The sequence below is a fragment of the Vigna radiata genome, chromosome 10, assembly GCF_000741045.1.
Source record: "Vigna radiata var. radiata cultivar VC1973A chromosome 10, Vradiata_ver6, whole genome shotgun sequence".
NCBI classification, from domain to species: domain Eukaryota; kingdom Viridiplantae; phylum Streptophyta; class Magnoliopsida; order Fabales; family Fabaceae; genus Vigna; species Vigna radiata.
This window is the reverse complement of record NC_028360.1, coordinates 6,800,350-6,817,255: the sequence shown is the minus strand read 5'-3', so window position 1 is coordinate 6,817,255 and position 16,906 is coordinate 6,800,350. Positions and strand designations below refer to the sequence as shown.

Here is a 16,906-nt window from a genome sequence, read left to right as displayed (position 1 = left end):
ACCCATTTCTTTTTTCCAATTTAATATAGAATGAAATGGTAGGCCTTACGTTCCAATACAAATCACTTCCACTAAAACATAACATAATAATTTAATATTATTTGGTACTATAGCTATTTTTTTTATATTATTTACTGTAATATTATTATTATGATTAGTATATATTTTTAAATAAATTTTAAAATTGTTCAAATATTATTATCCTTTTATATTTTTGGATTTGAAAGTAGGCCAGTTCAACTTAGCAGTAAGAGGGTAGAAATAAAAATAAAAAGTAAAAAAAAAAAACTAAAACCCTAACATCTGAAACTCAGACAACAGAAAGGAAATGGGAGTAGTGAGATTGCAGAGTGTAGACGAGAATCAAAACTACAAAATGGAGCGGAGCTAGAAGAAACGAAGTGATAGGAAAACGCATCAATGAGTGTCGTTTCAGCTCGCTGAATCCGCTAAACTCACGGTTTTAAACAAGTTTAACCGAGTTTGTTCGAGTTTGCAGGAGGCTACCAAAAACTATTCTACAGTTAACTAGGTTCGCGATCTTTATAATTACGGTCAATATTGATTTTGTTTTAGATTATTGAAAAATGAACTGAATGAAGTTTTTTAATCATCAATTGTGGCACTGGTTCCTAAGAACCTCTGCAAAACAACCGCCATCTCTCTCGTTTCAATTGTTCTCTTCTTTGTCACTGTATTACGTAGGGTTTTCTATTGCGATTATTGTTTCCTTTCCCATTCACACTTCATTTTACAATTTTAAGCAGTTTGGCGGTGAAATAACCGCAATTTTGTGTATTCCCCGTGCTTTTTGATTGTGGAGTTAACTTATGTTGGATTGAATTAGGGTTTGACATGGCCAGAGGACGCAGCAGTAGCAGCGAGTCGAGTGAAGATGATGTGAGGAGACGCACTCGCAGCGAATCTGAGGATGACGAGAGGGATAGGTATCGGCGTGGTGGTAGGAGTGGTATGAAGAGTTCTGCTCACCGCAGGGATAATAGTGATGGAAGTAACTCGGGGGAAGAGAGAAATGGAGCTGAGAGGGATGGTGGAATGGGGAGTGATAAAAAAAGTAGGAGTAGGGAGAGAAAGGAGAAGTCGGAGAGCTCAGAGGAGGAGGGTCAGATTGTGAATAAAAAGAGGGTTAGTGAAGAGAAGGGAGAGGATGAGAGGCTGCCGCAGGATTATGATAGACGTTGGGGGAGAGATGCTGAAGGAGATAGCCGGGGTGATAGGGATTCTCGTCGAGTGAATGGTCAGAGTGAAAGGCGAGGGGAGAAAGAGAGTCATAGATTGCATCACAGGGATAGATGGCGAGGGGAGAAAGAGAGTCATAGATTGCATCACAGGGATAGATGGCGAGGAGGGGAGGAAGACAAAAGTAGAATTGTGGATCGCCGTGGACGGCATGATTCAGAAGAAGATCACATTGAGCTGACCAGGAAATCAGATGGGTATAGTGATAGGGGTAAGAGGCGTAAAGTGGAAAAGGGTGGTAACAGTGACAGGGATAGGCACTCACGTTATGATTCGGAGGAAGATGATAGGGAGTTGGCAAGGAAACCAGAGAGGGATAGCGATAGGAAACGAAGAGCTGAAAGGGATGATGACAGGGATAGGAGACGAAGAGCTGAAAGGGATGATGACAATGAGCGCAACCACAGGGAAAAGGGTGTGAGCAAGCAGCAAGAAGAAAGTAGGAAGAAAGAGAATGGAAATGGGAGAACTGTTAGAGATGCAAATCCTCAACGACAGACAACTATCCCAGGAGGTAACCTGAATGGTGATGCATCTAATTTGGGCAAGAGTGGAGGTGTTTACATTCCCCCCTTTAAGATGGCGATGATGATGAAAGAAGTTCAGGATAAAAGTAGTGTCGAATATCAACGGTTAACGTGGGATGCTCTGAGAAAGAGCATAAATGGGCTTGTAAATAAGGTTAATGCTACAAACATAAAAAATATAATTCCTGAATTGTTTTCGGAAAACCTGATCAGGGGAAGGGGACTTTTTTGTCGGTCATGTATGAAGTCACAGATGGCATCTCCGGGATTTACAGATGTTTTTGCTGCCTTGGTTGCTGTTGTTAATACAAAGTTTCCCGAGGTGGGGGATCTTTTGCTTAGAAGGATTGTTTTGCAGCTTAAGAGGGCTTATAAGCGGAATGACAAAGTATGTGATTATTATTCTTATTCAGAGATCAATTTTGTTTCTTCTAATTTTCTTTTATTTGTCTTTTGTTATGCTTCTGATTTGTTTTTTTCTTTGTTTGTTTTCATCATTGATAGCCTCAATTACTAGCAGCTGTTAAATTTATAGGGCATCTGGTGAATCAGCAAGTAGCTCATGAGATCATTGCTCTTGAGTTACTCACAGTTTTGCTCGAGAAACCTACTGACGATAGTGTTGAAGTAGCTGTTGGTTTTGTGACAGAATGTGGTTCAATACTGCAGGATCTCTCACCTAAGGGTCTTCATGGTGAGTATTCCCTCAAACTATATGGCAACTGTGTGCTTAGGTTTTTATTTTTAAAATTTGATAACGACTTTGGCATTTGTCTTATATTGTTTCCTATTGCACTTCCTTTTACATTATAAACCCTTTTTTCGTCTGCTTGGTGGTATTAACTACTCTAGGATAGCACGTTAGAGATAAAAGTAAATGATGCTCGGGTTAAGATTACCTCACCTGCAAAAGAGGGGCAGACTGGAATCAAGGGTTTTAAGATTCCAGTTGCATGAAATCGTGTTAGAGATTGAGGCTGGAGAAATTAAAGAAACAAGTTAGATCAAAGGTGACTTGCAGGAGTGCTAGATAATATATGGTTGCAAGAAATGAAAATTAGTTTGTCTGGTATCGTGAGTTGTTAAAATGTGAAACTTAAAATAATCCGGTGAAAATATGGTGTACTTGTACAAATAATTGACAACATCCAATGGTCACACACCAACACAACAATAATGATTGCCAAACATTTATGAACAGATAAAATTTATGCTTGAAGGCTGCCAACAATTGGGGAAAAGAGTGCATTGGAAGGTAGGTGTAAGCAAACAAACAATAAATAAACAACACAATCCAAAACAACCCTTCAAGAGAAGGATTTAGAAGTGGACAATCTACTGATGAGTCCTTTGTTTACCTTGTGTGGTGGGGCAAGCAGTTCTTGTTTAAAATATCAAAGCTGTAACATTGTCGTGTATTACTAAAACCTCCATGTGAGTTTTCTCGCTCGTGGTTAGTAAATAAGATCTAATAGTTTGCAGGTATCTTTGAGCGTTTTCGTGGGATTCTTCATGAAGGAGAAATTGACAAACGTGTTCAGTTTCTGATTGAAGGCTTGTTTGCAATAAGAAAAGCGAAGTTTCAGGTACTTTTTATGGTTTGTGATAGGAATGACACATTAATATAATAAGACATACTTTTGTAAATAAAGGAGTACTTTAAAGAATGTGTTACAATGGTTGCATTGCTTTAACAGGGCTACCCAGCTGTTCGACCTGAGCTAGATCTTGTGGAGCAGGAAGATCAGTTAACTCATGAAGTGTCCTTGGATGAAGAGATAGATCCTGAGATTTCCCTTGGTATATTTTATTTTGGGAAGTTTGTATATGTTTCTTCTTTGATTGGTTGTGGTCACTGGTCATTTTGATTTCTTTATATTCTATTTTTGTTTTTTCTCAGATATATTCAAGCCAGACCCCAATTTCCTGGAGAATGAGAAGCGGTATGAAGAGTTGAAGAAATCAATGCTGGGTGAGGAATCCGAGGATGAAGAGGAAGGCATGGATGCTGAGTCAGATGATGAAGATGAAGAGGATGAGTCTGATGAAGAGGATGAAGAACAGATGCAAATAAAAGATGAAACAGAGACAAATCTTGTCAATCTTCGAAGGACAATATACTTAACGATTATGTCTAGTGTTGATTTTGAGGAAGCAGGCCATAAGCTTCTAAAAATTAAGCTAGAGCCAGGTCAAGAGGTGAGATCGGAATCACTGCTAGAATTCATTTTCTTTTGGTAAATTATCTACTTGCTGCCTTTTTCTTATTCTAAATATTTTAGTATGTCAAATTTATATTTTATGAACCTGGAAGAAATTTAGAATCTAGTTCAATATATTGAAAACTTGAATGCTCTCTTTCTTTATGTCTCCCCTTGTATAAACTCACTAACTTGCGAATTTGTATCTTGGCACTACTTGATCTTTTACATTTGAATTTAACTTAGTATCACTTCGGATCAAGGTTATTTTGTTCTTTAGTTTTTACCTGATTTGACACTCCTTTATATAACCAGTGGATATATGCCTAGCTGTTATAAGCTTTAACCATTCCAAGCATAGACTCTGTATCTATACGTAGTTACTCAGATTGAACATTCATTTCCAGAATAGAATGTATTGTTCTCCATTTGTTTAAGTTATGCCTTTTGCTTATTTGAACTAATTATAATTTTGTATTTTTTATAATTTGTGGCAGATGGAATTGTGCATTATGCTTTTGGAATGTTGCAGCCAAGAGAGAACCTATCTCCGATATTATGGTCTTCTGGGGCAGCGTTTCTGCATGATCAACAAAGTNCACCAAGAAAATTTTGAGAAGTGCTTTGTGCAGCAGTACTCCATGATTCACCGACTTGAAACAAATAAACTGCGTAATGTGGCAAAATTTTTTGCTCATTTACTTGGCACAGATGCTTTACCTTGGCATGTTATATCATATATACGCCTGACTGAAGAGGACACAACTTCTTCTTCACGTATATTTATTAAGATTCTCTTCCAGGTATTCATAATCAAAATCATATAGTCCTCTTGCTTCTTTATGCACCTGCATTATTATTTCTCAAAGTTTGAATTGTCAACTTTAGAAATATACTTATAATGAGACCTGGAAAATATTTTGGGCTTCTTGTCTTCTAGACTGTGTAAATTATGCATTCATATCTGTATGTGGGAGATGTTGATTTCTGTTTATGATGTTGCAGGAATTATGTTAGGAATAATAGAGAGTAAGTTAGACACGTGTGAGACACGTGTAAGGAGAGTAATATGTTATAGTTTGTTAGAATAGAGAGAGTATAAATAATAATCCGAGGGGGAGAGGGGCAGTGAATATATTTTGTTGAGAATTTAGACTGGATATTTTCCAGAGGAGGAAGGTTAGGCTTCCTTGGAGTGATTCTTGTATCCTGATTCATTCATGCATCATTAATACATACATACTTTTCCATTCTTTATTCAAGAGTTGTGGTGAGGGGAGAGTCTCGATTAGGTTATTCACGTAATGTAACCTAACAAATTTGGTCCGACCTGCCGGATCCAGATCGGAGGGGTTGTGCGATGGAGAACAGGATGAATGCACTGGAGGAAAGGTGGGAAGAAAAGTATGAGTCCATGGAAGCCATGTTGGAAGAGATTCGAGCGGAGATGAAAGGAAGGGCTCGAAACGCGAATGGCGATCGTGGAAGACGAAACATTAATCGCGACCGTGGGAGAAGAAGGAACCAGCGTCGGAGCTCCGAAGGAAGTCGCGATTCCGTCAATGCTGAACGCAAACGGCGACCACCAGAGAAGTCGGAGGACGAAGCGGAAGAGGACAGAGGAGACGTGCAACGTAGCAGGATGAAGCGCGTTGAACTACCAATGTTCGAAGGAGTGGACCCCATGGGCTGGATCGCGAAGGAAGAGAAATTTTTCGATCTACAGAACGTGACGGAGAGGAAGAAGATGAACATGGTATATACCTGTATGGAGAGAGGCATGAGCTACTATTGGATCAGCTTCTGGCGGAAGAAGACCAGACATCCGAATTGGAAGATGTTCATGGAAGCGCTGACGCGGAGGGTCGGCGGACTGAATCGAGGCACCGTTCTTGAGAAGTTGGCAGCGGTGCAGCAGAAGGAGAGCGTCAACGAATACACCCAGGAGTTTGAAATTTTGGTGGCACAAGCATCGGGTGTGGGTGAGAGGATGGTAGAGGTGCGACAGGAGGGATCTGCCAATGTCAGCGGAGGGCAGGAAGATGAAGAAGATGAGAAAATTAACAATCTCTTGGATCTGGAGAATATGGGTAAGGGAATGGGAGAAACGGAGCTGAAGTTGAGCACACATCAACCGCCTTTGCTGCTTCGGTACTGTCTCTTTCACATAGGTCGCACAATTAAGGGCACTCTTTTGATTAACAAAAAGCTTTTTCCTAGGATAATACAGGTTAGGCATTCAATGATTAAAATTGAGAAAGACCTTAGTCTGAATATGCAAAGCATAAATTCATTGGAGGTAGTGAACACAAGCATCAAGCCAAATAGAACTTATTTATCAAAAATTCTGATTACACTTTTGAGCTATGGAGGGGTGCCAAATGAATTCTTCAAGGCTTTACTAGAGAGTAATTTGGAAGATGCAAATCATGTTTTCTCCAACAAGCGCGTTGCACTCAGAGCATCCATTAATAATGGCACCATTGATGAATACATTGCGACAGAAACGATTTTATATGGAATTCCTCTGGATGAGCCATTTTTGCAGTATCATTTGTCTATACTTGCAAGGGAGGAACGCAAAAAGCTTAGAAGAGGAAAGCTTTATATGCTTGAATGTTTCTATTTAATGGGTAATGTTGATCCCACTGGATGCCTAGAGAAGGATCAAGATTGTAGGGAATGGCCAAATTACCAGGGATGTGTTGGTCTACAGAAATCCAGGTTTACATTTTGGCGACATTCACAGAATGTGTGCCACATATGTGGATAACTTAGAATCTTTTGTTGGACACAACAAGTATGCAAATTTTTTCCCATGTGTTGGAACTCGCTCAGTGGCAGATTTCGGACTAGCAACCTACATTAAGGAGCCTGGTCAAAGTTATAAAATCAACGTTTCTACAGTGAATGAGTACTTTGGAGCAACAGCTGAGGAGAGAAACAGTAGAGGTCCCTGCTTTATGTCGAGGAATGTTAGGAAAATAATTGGGGCTCCTGTCCTTATTGCATTAGTGGTTAGTAAGGCAGCCATAGAGGGTCAAAGCTTGAGCACTTCTGATCATGTTAAACATGCCTTGAAGGTTCTCCAAAAATTTGTTGGACAGGATTCAGTTCCAGAACAGGTTGCCTATGTGATGACTAATTGGGTAGCCTGCCAAGAGCAACCAGATACTGTTTGTGGTACAATTATGAGTGGACTAAGAGAAGCTGTTAGCATAATTGACGTTTTGAGCACTGGAAAGGATTATATGGCGGAGGTAGAAGCATTGGAAGCTACACGGTGACAGTCAGACACCGGAAAGGATGAAGGGAGGGATATAATAAAGAGACTTGATGCAGTGGGATCAGCTCAATCTTCCCTTGCTAAGTCCATTTATGAAATGTTGGAAGTTACTAGAATTCAAGAAGAATGGAAGATACTGGAGGAGGATTTGCCACCACCCAAGCCTCCAGACTGCAAATAACAGTTCCTAACTTCAACCTTGAGGACAAGGTTGATTTTGAGGGGTGGAGTAATGTTAGGAATAATAGAGAGTAAGTTAGACACGTGTGAGACACGTGTAAGGAGAGTAATATGTTATAGTTTGTTAGAANAGAGAGAGTATAAATAATAATCCGAGGGGGAGAGGGGCAGTGAATATATTTTGTTGAGANTTTAGACTGGATATTTTCCAGAGGAGGAAGGTTAGGCTTCCTTGGAGTGATTCTTGTATCCTGATTCATTCATGCATCATTAATACATACTTTTCCATTCTTTATTCAAGAGATGTGGTGAGGGGAGAGTCTCGATTAGTTTATGAACCTGCATTATTATTTCTCAAAGTTTGAATTGTCAACTTTAGAAATATACTTATAATGAGACCTGGAAAATATTTTGGGCTTCTTGTCTTCTAGACTGTGTAAATTATGCATTCATATCTGTATGTGGGAGATGTTGATTTCTGTTTATGATGTTGCAGGAATTATCAGAACATCTTGGAATCCGGCTGCTAAATGAGCGGTTAAACGATCCAACTATGCAAGAATCTTTTGAATCCATATTTCCAAAAGATAATCCTAAAAACACACGGTTCTGCATTAATTTCTTCACATCCATTGGTCTTGGTGGTCTTACCGAGAACCTACGTGAGTATTTGAAGAATATGCCACGTCTTATCATGCAACAACAAAAACAAGTTTCAGAATCTGAATCAGATGATGAGTCGGGGAGTTCTGCTTCATCGGATTCTGGAACATCTAGTTCAGACTCAGATTCAACTAGTTCTGATGAGAGTGACGCTGAACATGATAGAAGACAGAGAAAGAGGAGGAGAAAGTGAAGTTATTTTATTTTTAATTTCATAATTTTGCTTGTGTGGAGATACTTTAGAGGTGGAAAAAAATTTTGTACCAGGAAATGTAATCAAATTTTCATTCAATTTTTTTTAAAAGAAACCTTTTTTCTGTAAATAATGTCTATTTGTTTTTAACAATGGAATCGTGAGCTGTCATGGTCACAACGCAAGCCGATTTTCAAATACCTTAAAATGAAATGTCTATTTTTTTTTATAAACATTTCATATAGTGGCTGTGACGTGCTTCAAGGCCATAGATCTATACAATAGTTTTATTTTAGACACTTTTATACATCACGTCTTTTATTTTGTTTTCATTTATTTCAATTGAATCTGGCATAATATAAAAAGTTATTTATGCATCACTTGTTCGAGAGGGTCATTAAATTAATGGTCAATTTGCAAAGAGAATATTAATGTAGGTGGAGAAAAGTATATAAAAAATACACTTACTGTCAGTATAAATTGAGAAATAAAAAACTTACACAGTATTTTGTTGTGAAAAAAAGAAGAAAAAAAAAAAACTACTTCCATCCATAAAAAAGACCCCTTAACACTATTAGAAACTAAGTTGTCCTCATTCATATGTGACAGTTCATTAACCATGTATTGGATAAAAGAAAGCAATATAAGAAAATATGCAATTTAAAATGGAGTGATAGAATTCAAATTAAAAGAAAGAAAACTCCACAAAAATCTTCTAAGGATTAATTTTTTGAAATTTTTGGATAGTAACAACATCTCTTATCATCCTCTTTCACTATGTAAGGATCAAAAAGAGGGTTATCATGCTTTTCATTGTATAAGGAACAAAATGAGGGTTAAATGCATCTTTCTTAATTTTGAACAAGTATACCTTTCTTGTTAACGAAATTTTTAATCTCAGATTGGAAGTTGGGAACCATCAACAATCTACACAAATGAGAGGGAAAATTATTTTATAACAGCAATAATAATTAAACAAAACATAAATTGTTTCAACCTCCTACATCTACCACCTTAGTTTTGTGCTTGTCCAAGAAAATAGAAACATCTCTATCAAAGAGAATGAAAGTTAATGAATGAATGTTATCCTAATGTGATATCTATCCAAAAAGAGTTAAAACACAATAATTTAAAACATGCTCCTACAATAAGGAAATTAGGAGAATAAGTTGAGTCCGATGGTGTGACAGATATATTGAGGTGTAATAGATATGGTTTAGCATTTGATAGAAACAACTAACAGGAAGAATAATTGATAAAAGAAAGACACTATATGGATCATGACAGTAGTAGCTACCATAAAAAATCTAATGTTGAATTCAATAAAAAATACTTCTCATACAAAGAAATCCTTTCACTACCGCACCCACTTTTGGAGCAGCCTATGCAGTTGGAACTCTGGGCAAAGGTGCCTCTGTCACATTACTATCGATCAAGACAGGGGATGGAGGAGGAAGTGGTGGAAGGAACAACTCAGAAATCTGTCGATAAAGTTTGCCAGGTTCAATAGGGCTCATGTAAGGTGCTTTTTTGCCATGCTTTAAGCACAAGTTCCCTGCAAGAAGTACAACAATAATCAAATCAGCAATGAGTTATTAGTCCTTTCCCATAATTTCATAGACCAAGTAGACTTTGAGCATAGTGATGTCAATTTTCCAAAATCCTTGTTCAAGAAGCAAATGTTGATAGAAAAAGGTTGAACTTACTCCTGTATCTGTCAGCTGTCTTGGGGAAGTCAGTAATGATGCCATTCACCTTGGCTCCCATGACAAATGAATTTATCTCAATAGATGCATCAGAGTAGTAGTCCCATGCTTGAGATACAAATTCATTGCTGCATGTTTCTACATAAACTCGGAGCTTAGCTGACTTCAGCTTTGCCACAATGTTTGTAGCGTTAACTAAAAAGGCTTCAGTTTCAGGAAAAACAGACTTCTTTCCTATTACCACAGAATCAGCAAATGTTTTGATGTCCTTAATAGCCGTTTCAGAAGCATCGCCAATGTTCTCATCAACCTTGTAAACCCTTTCAAATTTCGATTTATCTAATATTTTAAGCACAGAGCTATGAGTTGACTGAATCATAACTTTGTGTGATCTTCGTTTTGTTTTCTTTAGAGCATCAAGGACTGCATTGATCACACTTAAATTCTGCTTCTCTGCCAGATATGCAGCATTCTGAAAACAGAATGAACCAAAATGGCATTAATTAAGCATAAAAGGAGTAAATCAAGGTGGACTATTCTTTAAAATAGTGAAATATAATCCAATATAGAGGTGGAAGATCTCACCTCTATGCCGATCAAGATGCGAGAGCCTTCAGTCAAGGACAAAAACTCAGACAAGGTTATCAGCTTTCCTTGATTTTGCAATTTTGGATTTCGGAACAGTCTGAATTTCTCGTAAGGTTTCAATATTGAGGCTGCATTAAAAAGCAAATAACAGAAAAAATGAGGGACATAGGAATTTTTTAGAACAAATTGCATTTTTTTGTTTAGCTCCTCCCTTAGCTTTCCTGGTACTTTGACTGAATAGATTACTCAAATTGCAAACCAAAACATGTTTGGCCTTGAAGAGCATGCCATAGAAACATTAAAAAACAATACCACAGCTAACCAAGAAACATTCAAAAACATCATTCAACTTACGAGTCAATGTTTTTATCTCCTCCCATGTTAAGCTGAATGTATATATGCCACTGGTGTTTTTGATCTCCTGAATAGTTGTAGCACGGGTTTTGAAGTTTGTATGAGCAACCGTTGTGCTCTCTAAAAGGTCTACAGAGCTTAAGCAAAAGGGTGTTCCATCCTTGGACATTTGAACAGGACAGTCAAGTACATCTGCCCCGTCTGATTTAGCTTTGTTATATGCAAGGTCAGTACAAGCAGGAGTATCTCCACTTGCTCCATATTTTGTGATAACCAAAGTGTCCACTTTATCATCAAAAATATGAAAGAAGAAGCAAATCAATAAGGACAACTTAAATGTTGCATTCCCTTACTAACACCCTCAATACAAGCCATAACTTGTTAACTACAAAATGATCTAACAAATCAGTAGATAGAGCTAATAAACTATACCTTGTTTAGTGGGATTTTCCCCTAGGCCAGAAAAGCAATCTGCAGTAAGAGATGAGATTTTAGAATCTGAATGGGATGCTCATTACAATTATAAATGTTTAGAATTCTATATAGGGGAAACAAAACTTACTTATGGCTGCAGATGGAGTAACTGGGAAGTCAGACAACACACCATCAACAGAGAAATCACTAACATTAAAGAATGATAGACACTCAGCCACAGGATCATAACTGAAATTGTAGCTAAATGGAACATCATTGATAAGGTCTGATACAAAAACTTGCAACTTTTTTTTGTGAGCATCTGAGACAAGAGAGGTATGTGGTTGCAGATAAAGGTTTGAGTCTACAGGCCATATATAGCCCTTGGGAACAAGAATTCCTGAAGCAAATTTCTTTATTTGTTTAAGATTTTTCAGGAGTTCACCATAAGATTGATTGGTTGTAGGTTCAATCTCAGACTGCTCTAGAACCCTGAAGATCAAGCTGGTTGTTCCAGGACTAAATCTTGATTTAACTCTTTTTAAGAAATCCACATCAGGTGATGAAATGTAACTGACAGTTACATTTTTAGCAATGAGAGACCGTAGAAATTTTTCTACACTCAAATTTTGTTGCTTGAAGAACGAATCATGCTGCATTGTATTTCAAAAATGCAAAAACACGGTTAATCAACAACAGATATTACATTGCATACGTTTAGGATCTGCTTTGGAACAAAGAATGTATTCCAGTTCAAGGAGAAGACGCGATTACTCTTTTTCCAGTTACCTGAATATTTAACCACAGGCCTGTAGATGGAGATTTTATCAACTTAGCTACTTCGTGAACATGGAGAATGGGAAGCTTGTTGCCATCGAACTTAGGAGTCCGAGAGTAAACTCCCTGAACAACTGTTTCAATAACAAGATGATTATCATATTATAATATAACAAATAGGAGCAAGGAAAGTGAATCAAATTGACTAATAATGGAAAAAATTGAAAACTATAATACTTTTTTGTAATGTCAAGAACAAAATGAATTGATAGTTTAGAAGTCAAGAACTGAATTTCCATCATGTTGCCAACCAATTCAGGGACTAGATTGATGCTTTCTACTGTGTTTCATGGTTGAGTATTCAATGCCAGCACTTACCCCACCTTATCTTTGGAAAAATATCTTACTTGATAAAAAAGATATAGACATCATCCAAACCAGAAAACAAAAATGCTAAGGTCTTGAGATAGATCAAACTCACGAGAAACATTTGCTAGTTCTTTGAAGTTGTAGTCTACAGAAAACCATCCCCGGGATGAGACCCCATTAACAAAGTAATCCTTTTGCTTGTCTTGGTAAACAACTGAAATATCAGTGGCATTGTCCAGCTTTAGCTCTGGGAAACAAATCCCTTTGCCATCCTTTGTTAATTGCACATCACACCATAGAATCACATCTGGGTTACTAGTGTTAAGTGCCAAATTATAGGCAAGTGAACTTGAATCTGGAAATATCCCTGAAAACCCTCCACGTGCTATGACCACTGGTGGAGATCCTGCATAGCAAATGAATTGCTATGAAATACAAATGAATTGCTTTTCAAGTTTATCAAGAAGTAAGACAAAAATTCGGGTGCTTTTATGTATACAAGTTAATGCACAAGAGATGAAAATCTATTGAGCAGTTAGCAGCATCAACTTCGAGATCATTATCTGTACTTCATTGCATGTCTTGTCTCTCTGCTATAACTAATTCATTGTCTCCTGTTAAACTTCTATAGATGAATTAAATTCATTGCTATAATTATTGATTCAAGAGTTCAAATTTGTATTTATTGTCAGCCAATCGGAAATCGAATGTTAGGTAAGATTTTTAAGATAGTTATTCTAAAATCAAACTTACTATGTTTCACAATCGTGATTGAATGACAGTGAGTGCATACACTGTTTACTCTCAAATTAATAAATTAGCACGGTTTACTTCTTATTTTCTTTTTGAGATAGAAAAAAGTGATGACTATTCAGTGCTATGATAATTGCAGTAACAAGACTCAAAAAGGTTGAAATAATCAGTTCAGTAAAACAAGAGTGAAAAAGATAAAAAAAAAACTAACAAATAAGAAGATAAGTAGGGACCATAAGACTAAAGGGAAGAAGAAATAGAAACACACCACGCAATGTTTTCCAGCCACTTGGTGGTCCTGCTGAAGAAACCAGTGCTACCAATGAGTACTGCAGAATGAGTATAGCAAGTACACTAGAGAGAGCCATGAAGTGCCGCATGAGTTTCAAATCTTACCCAGAAAATTCTTTTCTGGGAAATACAGATTATGAGAACTATGCAAGTTCTGAGAAAGATAGCCAAAAATGAGGGAACTTGAACAGTTCAACTAGAAGAACTAGGCTATGATGAACTAGAATTGTTCAACTATAGAGGAATATTCATAGGCATAAGACAACACCCTTTTCTCACCCTTGGCTACTTCAATGATAAAATCTACTTAGAAGTCAGGGTCAACCATACAGCTATTTTTCAAGCATATATGTGTCTGTATGCAATGACTTTTTCTTTGTTAGAAATGGTCACGCGGTTTTTGAAACTTTCATGCAAATGGCACAGAAGTTGTGCAGGACCTGTAACCTTTCATCTGCAATGGTTGAATTAAATAATAGAAAATTCATGAGAATGTGTATTGACAGAGAGAAGATGAGTAGAAAAATAGAGAAAGAAAGGTAAGAGATACAGAGAAAGATGGAAAAGAAAAAGGGTGAGATAACTGGTTTTGTAGCACTGTCATGTCTATGGCTGCTGCTAGCTAACATTGCTGTGTTTATGTCTGCATTTAATGACACTGCTGCATGTCTTCGTCTGTAACATGTTATTTTGTTTTTAATGTGTTTTCCTTCATTAAGTTTCATATGCCAGAAATTTATTTCGATTTGCAAATTTATGTCATTTTTTGAAGAGCAGGTTTTCATACTTAAAAATTGAATTAAATGCATTTTAGTTCCCTAATATTTGGTAATCATTCTTATTATTTAATTTATATGAATTAGTTGCACGAAAATATGTTATTTACACATTTTAACGGCATAATTGTTTTTTTTATGCAAATCATGCATTTTTTTTTGTGAAAATAAAAGTTAATTGATTTAATTTGTTTTGGTTAAATATTTAATTCAAATCGAACTCTAAATACTCCTAGTTGGAAGAAAAAAAATTAACACAACAAAATTCTTTCCCAAAACTTTTATATTAGAGTAATGATACACAGACAACATTTTTTGACAATATTTGAACATCAATCATACGTGTTATTGTGTGATTGGTTCAAATGACACAATGATACTATCATGAACCAATCACACAATGACACATATGATGATATTCAAATGTTGTCAAAAAAATGTTGTTTAAATATCTTTATCCTTTATATTATTATCTTTCATACTCAAAATGGAATGTGTAACTTATTATGTACTAATAAGTTACATAGAAAATTGAGTTACTTTATCAAAGTTAGTATATATTAATATATTACCAAACTAACATAAAATTTTGCACTAATTTTAAAAGTGGTCGATATTAAAAATATGATTAACATGGAAATATATAATTTTTTTGATATTAATTATTTCAATTTTAAATTCTAAACCCTAATATTATTTTCTCAAATTATGGAACATTGTTATTTAGTAGAGTCAAATCTCTACTATCCCACGTTGATGTGAGTAGTACATGCATCATATTTTCTAATGTATATACCGAATGTTGCACTCTACATTTTTTTAATAAATTTCTAATAATATATAATTGGTTGTCAAATAAAATGGTATGCGACATTCCATAGAACGTGATAGGCATAAATAAACATTGGTGAAGGAAGTATGTTCATATGATTTAAGACATTCGACTATAATATTTAAAATTGATAGATCAGAAAAATAATTAGAAGAAAGGAAATGCTACCACGTTTGCTTCATTTGGTCAATCCAATAATAAACTTATATGTGTGTGAGCAAATTGACCTAATCAAATATAAAGAGTACTTATGATATTTTTAAACTTGAATTAATAGCAGTATTAAGATGTAGTCGAAGCATTAATATTATGGAAGAAATTAATTTCTGATTAAGGCAATGTTAAGAAACTTGAAGGTAGCTATGGGATTTTTGGATTCAATTATATTGATGGATTTTTTTTCCTAAAGTTTTATTGGATACAATATATGAATAAATTAAAATTACGAATAAATTAATATTATTTTCAGCTTAAAAAGTTTATGATTTTTTTATCTTATAAGATATTTAACTTTTCCATCTTTATTTAAGGAAAAACTTAAACTTATATTTGAATTTCCAATAATTTATTCATAAAAAATGATTTATTTCTTTATACTCTTTATTGAATAGAAATATTCTAAACCTACGTGACTTTTTTCATCCAACAATAATAGGATACACTTACATGAAATTTTTATTAGGAAGATTTTTTTTTTATTCCGATACAATTAATAAATCTTTTAAGAAAATTCATTAAAAATATATAACACAAATAAAACATGAACTTATTCCACATAAGATATTAGTACTACTTCTAAATCAAAAATTTTTAAAAAATAGATTTATGGATCTTTTTATTCAATTTTCTTATTTTTACTTAATGAATAAAACTTAAACTTATTTAAATGTCCAACCATAAAAAGCAAAAGTAAGAAAATATAACAAATAAAAAAAATTGTTAATACTACCTTGTATATATAATAAGTTTACATAAATATTATATATTAAAACAATTACTTTCAATTTAAATATATTATTTTGATTCCAAAATTATTGATCATTACTAAATAACAATTTATCAATAAAAAAAATATGATTCGAATATGATGAAAAACAATTTTATTTGATTTGTTGGTATAATTGATATTAAGTATTAATTATAATTAGTAACATGATTAAAGAAGTGTATAATTTGTAAGGCATATTTTGTAATCAACAGATACATTGTAATATCTCTAGTATAAGGAAGGGATATGAAAACGGTTCATATGACAACGGTTATTCATAAAATCAGTACCTAAAAGTTTTTAATAAAATAAAAAATTATAAATACTATTAAAATAAATAATATTATTTGTGAAGTTAAGAAATTTTATTATTGATAAGCATTATTTCAAAACACGATTTTTACAAAATAGAAGACATTATATTAAATTTGAAAGGACCTCGAATAATATAATTCAATGTATCTTTAAAATATACTAGATTTAGTTTATAGCACTCTAACCCGAAAAATAAAAATCTTTGGATTGATTATAAATTAAAGAGATAAGATGAATCATAAATACTGTTAATAGTTTTGGTATGAGAAATGAGACAAGAAAAGCTTGATGATACAATAGTCAAAATTAAAAAGGTTTTTAAAGCCACAGAATTATTTAAAAAGAACTATATACATACTTTTTTAACTAGTATAATACATTTATTATCTTTAACTTTAACTTTAATTGCAAGAACACTGACTACAAATATTTA

At 34.9% G+C, this 16,906-nt stretch overlaps 2 protein-coding genes across 2 annotated transcripts; one reads left to right on the top strand and one right to left on the bottom strand.

The window, feature by feature from the left end:
- The first annotated feature begins 299 nt into the window (after positions 1-299).
- Positions 300-8,521, top strand: LOC106775650 (pre-mRNA-splicing factor CWC22 homolog). Its single transcript, XM_014662791.2, has 8 exons — positions 300-532; positions 848-2,175; positions 2,292-2,481; positions 3,270-3,373; positions 3,485-3,587; positions 3,688-3,986; positions 4,486-4,791; positions 7,951-8,521. The coding sequence occupies exons 2-8, from the start codon at positions 856-858 to the stop codon at positions 8,308-8,310; spliced, it is 2,682 nt and encodes an 893-aa protein (XP_014518277.1). The 5' UTR covers positions 300-532; positions 848-855; the 3' UTR covers positions 8,311-8,521.
- Positions 8,522-9,475: 954 nt separating this feature from the next.
- LOC106775653 (glycerophosphodiester phosphodiesterase GDPDL3) lies at positions 9,476-14,284 on the bottom strand. Its single transcript, XM_022786753.1, has 10 exons — positions 14,147-14,284; positions 13,540-14,016; positions 12,631-12,924; positions 12,162-12,283; positions 11,521-12,025; positions 11,391-11,429; positions 10,959-11,243; positions 10,602-10,732; positions 10,017-10,488; positions 9,476-9,865 (listed from the first exon to the last, which is right to left on the bottom strand). The coding sequence occupies exons 2-10, from the start codon at positions 13,649-13,651 to the stop codon at positions 9,693-9,695; spliced, it is 2,133 nt and encodes a 710-aa protein (XP_022642474.1). The 5' UTR covers positions 13,652-14,016; positions 14,147-14,284; the 3' UTR covers positions 9,476-9,692.
- Positions 14,285-16,906: the final 2,622 nt, after the last annotated feature.